The sequence below is a fragment of the Mangifera indica genome, chromosome 18 (assembly GCF_011075055.1).
Source record: "Mangifera indica cultivar Alphonso chromosome 18, CATAS_Mindica_2.1, whole genome shotgun sequence".
In the NCBI taxonomy this organism is placed as follows: domain Eukaryota; kingdom Viridiplantae; phylum Streptophyta; class Magnoliopsida; order Sapindales; family Anacardiaceae; genus Mangifera; species Mangifera indica.
Window position 1 is genome coordinate 10,660,856 of NC_058154.1, and position 8,349 is coordinate 10,669,204.

An 8,349-nucleotide genomic window follows, 5' to 3' on the forward strand; every position below is an offset into this window, starting at 1 on the left:
AACTGCCTTGCATCTCAATGCAGAAAGCTGAAGGCAGCTTTGCCGTGGCCTGAAAGTGAAACTCCAAAAAGGCTCTAGACCTTGAAAGGTGCACCAGTCTTCACCTTCCTGCAACACATTCTGAATAGTTTGAATGATAATAAAAGAAATTTCAAATATAAGAGAGCAAGTGTTCAAATTCACTCGGATGATGTTACAAAGATTAAACCTTGTTTCCACTTTGAAAAGGTCTTTTCAATTTAATGCTATGCTTTGTGACAAAAAAGAGAAATGTAACTGGACATGAGAGGCAGAGACGATAAGATTCTTTGCAGAACAAGTACCAGACACATCAATTTTAGGCCACCAATGAGGTTTCAAGTTTTGGAATTCCAGATTTTCGATACTGTATTTTACTGCTTTAGTATCTGGGTTGGTCATTGGTGGGGCTTGAGAGAGACTCTGATTCATTCCCAAAATAATAAAATTATTTGATTATATAATTTTAAATTAAAAATAAAATAAATTTAATTATATAAAATATATTATTTATATGTTTAATCATGTACTTGTAAAATATTTTACTCTTTATAATTTGAGCTTGAGAGTATGAAAATGTTAAAATGTAAGGAGAGCATTTGGGCACGTGGTAACTTCTTTTTTTTTTTATCATAAAAAACCAATTTGAATTTAATTGTAAAAAAAAACTATTTATTTTGTACCAAAACCACTCATACCCAATAATAAAAGGAAAGTCATTGGTAAAATATTGAATATGATGAATATTTTTGAGATTGAGATAGCCAATCCGTCTATTTTGTCAAGATAACTAAGACGTATTCTAGTTTAACTCGTTCTTGCCAAGAAAAAAAATGCAACGCTAATAAATTCAGGAGAAATTATTTGTAAAATTGTTTCATTGAGTCCCGTATTGGTTATCAACTCAATTCCTATAATTATAAAACCCACTTTTAAAATTGCATTATATCTACTATCATTGACCAAGAAAAAAATATAGAATAAATATGTGATTATAATTCCATATTGATTTGAATCAACATATATGTTCCCATTCTTAAGCCCTACAAATATGTAAGTAAAGAGTCTTATATTGGGTTATCATTAGAGGACTTTGAACCCAAGTTTTTCACTTTGAAACCCTTTACCATCCAAGCCATCCCGCTTCTATCTTGTCTTAGGCTATTTGGGTCAAAACTAGCCTGGCTAAGGCTGTTACGGTCAAAACTCAGTACTGAGTTCTGGCAGCCTGGCTAAAGGGCAAAGCTTTTGTCTTTGCAGATTTGCTAAAGACTTGGTAGGTTGACAGGTGAAGTACAATATTTTCATGGATAATTTTTTGCATAATTTTTTATATAAATAATAATTATTATTATATAATTAAATACTTAAAAATAAAATAATATCTAATTATATAATAATATATCATTATTTATACCCAAAATTATATACATAATATTATGATTTCATATACATACCCCAAAGCACTTTTACTATTCAGACAATATTGCTCCGAAAAGTTAATTTGAATGGCAAAGATAAAGCTGCCCAAGCGAAAGACGGTTCAAAGCTCACTAAAGACTGCTACAATAACTGTAGAACCAATCACAATCCAACTCAGATTCAAATAAAGGTTTCTCGTTACAAAGCAATGTGAAAACCAAAAATCCCAGATCTGCCTCTCTTCTTTTATACCAATTTGATTTTTCGTTAGATGTCGTTCACCCTGCATTTTGTTCATTCTTACACTAAATTTGGTGCCAATTAGGTAAAGCACAAGTTCTCAAATTCTGGGTTACTCTAATATTTCCCCACAAAAATACCAAGTAAAAGAAAATGAATATAAAAGACTTCCAAATTGCAGGCTTAACCTTCAAATTCAATAGCTTTTGCCAAGCACAAAGACTTAACAAGAATGACAAGAATGAATAATAAAAGAATTTCATTTAAATTCAATAGCTTTTGCCATGCTCATAGCTCTACAATTCCTGATAACAGAAATACATCGGCTTCTAAAATTCACGGTGCATTTTTTTTTTTCTTTTAACAAATCTATATTTTCTCAATGCTCAACCAAAATGGCTATCCATCAGTTACTACTCTGAGGACAACAAGCACAGAGAAAGAAGAAATGGAACTTGCTAATATTACAAATCTTACCCGATATCTCTCTGTACACATTTAACCTCCAGGAAATGGACAGTAATGATTATTATCGTCTAATTTCCCCCACACCCAGCCTCCTGTCATTTTCTCTTTTTTTTTCTTTTCTTTTTCTTTCTGTTTTTCACCCATTATAACCGAACAGGCAATCCAAAATTTTGAAATGTTCTAATTTCCCCTCGAAGGGTAGCGGTCACAACCACCATACCCCATGCTGACATGTTTGAACTTAACCCGTTTGCAAAATCCACACTGGCGCGAGGACTCCGATTCCTAGCAGCCAAATAAAGTCTTTCTTCTGGCCATGTAGCTGATATTCTATCAAAGAAGTAGCTGTCGGTTGCACTGGAAATGGTTCCATTAAGTGGACTGTTGGTGCAACCAGATGCAGATTGTGAACCCTCAATACTGTTGATCTCTTCAACAGGTGTAGGAGGATGATTAGCCATTGAAAACTCATCAAAATTATTGTCAACCCCAGATTGATCACCTGAATATGTATCTTGTAGACCACATAAGTCACCCATGCCAGGCCAGGGAACGGCCACTGATACATCTTGACAATGGAAATGCTCATACGAATGTGTCACAGTAACACCTTTCTTTCTGCTAAATCGGGATTCAGCTTCATGTTTCCACACATATACATAAGAATCCTCACTAGCAGATACCACATATCTTCCATTAGCTGTGAAGGAGGCACATATTTGGCTATTTGTGTTACGAAACCCTGTCACGGAAAGAATAACTTGATTGTGAAAATGGTCAACATCAAGACACTTGTCAATATACCAAAAAGCAACTTGTTTTTTAGTACATTATTATAGAAAGTTGAAAAGAAATATAATTCTCACAGAGCTATGTAATCCAGCAACACTCAAAACTGAAACCTTCAACATATAATTCATGTCCTACCGTGCATGACTCAGAGATCCAATATTACATAATAATTGTTAAAACAAGATTTCAAGCAAAACTGTTTAAAGTTGATCCACTAGAAAACACAAAACTTGTTTACCCAACTCGGTTTAGAAAGACCAAATTCTTACTGGAGGTACCCAAATAAATATATTGGCATATGGGAAATGAAAGGTCAACCCTGCATTATACTTATACTGAACTACTATATATCATTGGCATTAACTTCTATGCCACCACTGGCTTAACCAGTCAGGTTTCAAAAGTGCAAGGATGAAGTGTCACTCAAGATTCTGGATCTAAAAGAAAAGGACAACATATGTTGTACAAATTCTTACCTTTAAACTTGTGCACTAGGTCAACACCATCAACAACCCGAACCCTTGAATCTGCAGATGTGATGAGCACTTCGGATGAGCTTCCTGGTGCAAACTGGTTTATGCAGATAATTAGCAGCTAACAAGGATCGAGGGAACAAGTGGCAATATATATGGGGACAGGAATGGAATAGCTTTATACATCATCTCAAGAAATCTATACAATACAAGGACAAGCAAATTACTTGAAAACCAGTGACTTTCTTCTGCTGGGATTTCTTCTTGCTTTGTAGATTGATTGGACTTTTCTCTTGCAACTTATTATCTGAAAAGATATATATATATATAAGGATCATCATTAATTTCCAACTATGTAAGAGATTAAAAATGAAACAGATTACACATAAACACAAACATGCACAAAGTCTCTAAATCACACAAATGGAGCCAGAGAGATTTATCTTCATGTACCAGAGGTATCATACAAATGGCAGCTTCCCTTGCAAGAACCAACTAGTGCACCCTTCAATATGGGGTAAAACTTCAATGAGTTCCAGAGTTTTCCTCAAAGTTGTAAATATAAATTGAAAACAACATGAGTAGATCACCCAACCTGACCATCTGGTGTATAGCAGGCAGCAGTGACCATCTCATGCAGATCATTCCAATCAACAACTTGACGATCAGGAATGCTCCATATGCGAACCTTAGCATCTAGGGATCCACTAATGAAATATCTATCATCAACAGGATTAAACTGGATGCAAGTTACTGTGTCAAGGCAGATTCAAAAATTGAGTTTAATTAGAATTACATAAGCTAGTGAAATGAACAAGTCAACCAGAGAAAAAAAAAAAAAAAAAAACTTTGCTAATTCAACCAACCAGGTTCTTAAAATTGATAATAGAATTAAAAGAAGTTCAAAATTCTTAAAGGGAGCAGAATGTTGTACTTGATGCTTCTGACACATAAGAAAAGTACAGGAAAAAGCAAATTTATAGCAGAGTATTTGACTGATTAAAGATTAATGCTTTAGTGTGAGTGGGAATCAAACATTAATGAAAAAGGGTTAAGAGAACTTACCATAATCACTGTGGGAGAATATTCTCAAACAAGTCTTGCTTAACAAGTGCCACAACCGCACAGTTTTGTCCATTGAAGAAGAAAGCAGATGCTGGAGAAGATTCAAAAAAAATTGATCTAAGTTAAACATACAAGAATAACTAATCACTTTCAGACATCTACCAGAAAACTTAATGGTCTAATAGGTAAAAATAGCAAAAAATAAAAGGAGAGGAGCATAAATTCATGAGTACAACAAAGAAAACAATGATTAAAGGAACAATCACAACTACTTAAAATGAGTAACAAAGAAAAATTAACTAACCGTTACAGCCAGTTCTAAACTAATTAAGTGGTATGTTAACAAGTGTACACTAGACATAATTCTCATCATATAAACTTTAATATGAATTGAATACACCAAACTTATTATTAAAATCTAATGAGATTTGTATTTGCAATAAATATAGACCAATAACTATTCACCACTTTAAAAAAAAAAAAAATCATGGCAACATATTGAATCATCCACATTTGTCACTGATTTACGTTATCTAGGGCACAACTAGATCACTTAAACTATTTAATTCTCTTTGACATCAAGAATATTGGTTGATTTTTGGTGGCAATTTTTATTTGCATACTTATAAAGGAATATCCCTTCAAATGCCCAGCAAGAAATATCCACGTCAGCTACTGATTTTAAACTTGCATATGACCTTTACATACGGTCCAAGAGTTGCAGAAAAAAATTCAATTAAAACATTTTGAAGAGAGCTTAGGAAATTTATATCCAACACAACCAATTATAAAAATTTATAAGAATCAAATAAAACATGTGGCAAGAAGAAATAGACAACCTTCATCACCAGGCACAAATAATATATATTTTTTGAAAAAGAAAATAAATTTAAAAAAAGCAAAAAGGCACATGTTTTATACACTGATCACACACAGCGTATTTCAAGGACAAAGCTCTCTAACAAACTAATATAGGGAAATCGTTAAATTGCTCAAGGCATACATATTCATAGGCACATATATCACGTCCTATAATGAGGAAGTCAATCCAAAACTAAAGCCAGAGTGGTAATGTTTGACCAAGTTTGTATAATGAACTTTAATGAGCCTTTCTCTCCACCATAAACTGAAACACAATCTTATATTACTCATCACTATAAAAATGCTAATTTACTGCATTCAAAAACCTTAATACGGGACACCTTCAATGTTGTTAAACCTTCTCTATCTTGACCAAATCCAAACTTATCCAAAACAGAAACATCTATATATTTACTAGGCTACCATGCAGAAGGGTTAATTATATAAATTGATTTAATATAAGAAAAATAAAATTTATCACTTAAACCACACAACAAGAGGATATCACATCATACAAGTATATCTACCATAATCCTTCATACTATAGCATTTGAAAAACAAATGAAGACTAACTAATCATGCCAAAACATAAAAGCAGAGGCAACAAAAGCATGTTTAATAGAATTGAACAGAAACTCCAAAATGATAACTGACCTGAGATTTGGACCACGATAGATCAAGCACATCATCAAGATGTCCTTGGAATGAACAAATGGGTTTTTCAGAGAGACCAAACACGGTCTCTGGTACCACGATGTGGTCCATGCTCAATGACTTTCGGCTCATAGGCCTTCCTCTTCTCTTCTTCTCAAGTAGGTCATCCACATGTTTTGGGGACAATGAATTTGGGTCAGGTGAACCATTAGCCAGCAGCAACAGATTCAAATTTCCTTCTTCGGGTTTCTCAAGCAGTTCTCCCTTCCTTTCTGACTCAACAACTTGCCAAACATGAATAACACAATCCTCACCTGCACTTGCAAGATACCTTCCATCCAAACTAAACTTAATGCTCCAAATAGACCCATTGTGTGCCTGTATCTCCTGGCTCTTATAGAGTGCAGTAAGCTCCTTACATGACTTCCCATATTGGCGCACCCTCACTCGCTCTGGTCCATGAAATGAGACATCCTGGCTGTCATCTGTGGCAGAACTTGACCGCCGCCCACCCTTCTCTGACGAAGTATCCCTATCCCTCTCATCACTACTACGTTTCTCTTTGTGCCCAGTCACAGTACTAGCCACGGTCCTTATACTCTTCAGCCAACTCCCTTTTTTCTTCAACTTGCCCCCACCAGCACAATTCCCACTCATGGCCAAATCAAAATTATCCTTATTACCCTCCTCCACGTTCTGCCTTCTCATCAATTCTTGAACAAGTGGAGAATGCCCCACACTCATTTCAAACTCTTCCATGGTCAACTGCCTGCCAGTCCCTACTTCCTTCACCTTGTTCCACATCCCGTCCTCCCTAATCTCATTCACCACAAATTCTTTACCATTATCAAGATTCCTAATCAAACACACTTGTTTGTCAGCCGCCACAATCCCATTAGAATCCAAATGCTCAACAACCTCTCCACCATTAGCATTGAGCGGCAACGAATTACTACTATAATTACCATTACCATAGCCATGAAGAAGACGCAAGGAATCCAGTCGATTCTCTTCCACCCTTTTACAATTCTTGCCGGTGGGTGGTTTATTAGACAAAGTAGCACTAGCAACAACCTCATTATTGCTTTTAACACTCAGCGACTTACTAACAACAACACTTTGAATAACATTACCATCATCGTTATCAGTGCTGTTAAGATTATTATTTACAGGAGGTGAATCTACAGAAGACGAATGAATTGAAAGAATTGAAGGAGAAAAATTTGACAATTGATGACGATGATCGTCGTCAGAACCTTTGCTATTCCTCGAACCGTCTGATTTTGATCGAACGATACCTACACTACCAACACCAGAAACAGAAGAACCCTGATCTTGCTGAGTCAACCCACCAGACGACGCCGAGCTTTCAAAATCTCCCCTACCCGTTTGCCTCTCGGGTCCCGATTTGGCCCGCGACAAAGCCGGGTCATGACTGAGACCCATTTCACGGAGCAAACGAGTCCGTCTCTCGGAGACCGAAACGGGCTCGGAGATCCAAACATCGTACTTGTTAGAGACGCCCATAGGGAATTTAGGAACACAAAAATCATAAACGGGGGATTCAGGATTAATATTCAGGTTATCGGGTTCGGAATCAGAGGAAGAAGAAGAAGAAGTGGAGCAAGAGTTTGAAGAAGTAACTAACCGGTCCAACGACTCATAGAAACATTCGTCTTCATCTTCTTCATCTCCCCCTCCTCCTCCCGTCTTGCTCATCGTTGTAGATAATCTAGTCTCGCTTTACACATTTCAAGTTCGACAAAATGCCCAGCAGAGTAAAAATGGACTAGCGCTTGGACTTCCGTCCTTGGTTTTGTTTCAATATAGTTATTTGGGATAATGGGTTGTGCTTTGCGTATCGGAGACAATTGATGGGATCGGAGAAAGAGTTGGCAAAAACGGGATGTCGTTTGAAGAGAAGGATCAGATCCGATGTGATGACGAATAGAGAAAGGAAGCAGAGAGGAGCGAAGCCCTATGCTGTAGGAGGAAGTTGGGGTTTGGTGATGTTTTTGCGTGGAGATGTGAGAGAGACACTTGGTTTTGTTTGGTTGTTTCTTGCGACATAACAAAATAATTGTTATCGAAAAAAATGTGGGCAACGTTTGAGGAGTGATTATTTTCATGCAGAGGTTTTTTTTTTTTTTCTCTCTCAGGATGATTATCTCTTTTTTCGGTTGTCGAAATTCTCTCTTTTTCTTAATCTCTCTTATTGTCTTTTATTACCTTCATCAGAGATAAAAACAATAAAAAAAAGAAGAAAGATAATTAACTTTTTTTTAATTATCGCTACTCCCTCTTCCTTTTAATCTCTCTCATTATCGTTTTATTATCTTCATCAAAAATAAAGATA

The 8,349-nt window shown here is 35.8% G+C and overlaps 1 protein-coding gene across 2 annotated transcripts; it reads right to left on the reverse strand.

The window, feature by feature from the left end:
• Window positions 1-1,922: 1,922 nt before the first annotated feature.
• Window positions 1,923-8,094, reverse strand: LOC123202049 (WD repeat-containing protein 44-like). Of its 2 annotated transcripts, XM_044617767.1 has the most exons (7): window positions 5,994-8,092; window positions 4,479-4,569; window positions 4,009-4,166; window positions 3,867-3,918; window positions 3,641-3,720; window positions 3,417-3,510; window positions 1,923-2,890 (listed from the first exon to the last, which is right to left on the reverse strand). In XM_044617767.1, the coding sequence occupies exons 1-7, from the start codon at window positions 7,710-7,712 to the stop codon at window positions 2,292-2,294; spliced, it is 2,793 nt and encodes a 930-aa protein (XP_044473702.1). In that variant the 5' UTR covers window positions 7,713-8,092; the 3' UTR covers window positions 1,923-2,291. The 2 variants fall into 2 exon arrangements, with proteins under 2 accessions (XP_044473702.1, XP_044473703.1); XM_044617768.1 differs by lacking the exons at window positions 3,867-3,918; window positions 4,009-4,166 and having other exon boundaries at window positions 5,994-8,094.
• Window positions 8,095-8,349: the final 255 nt, after the last annotated feature.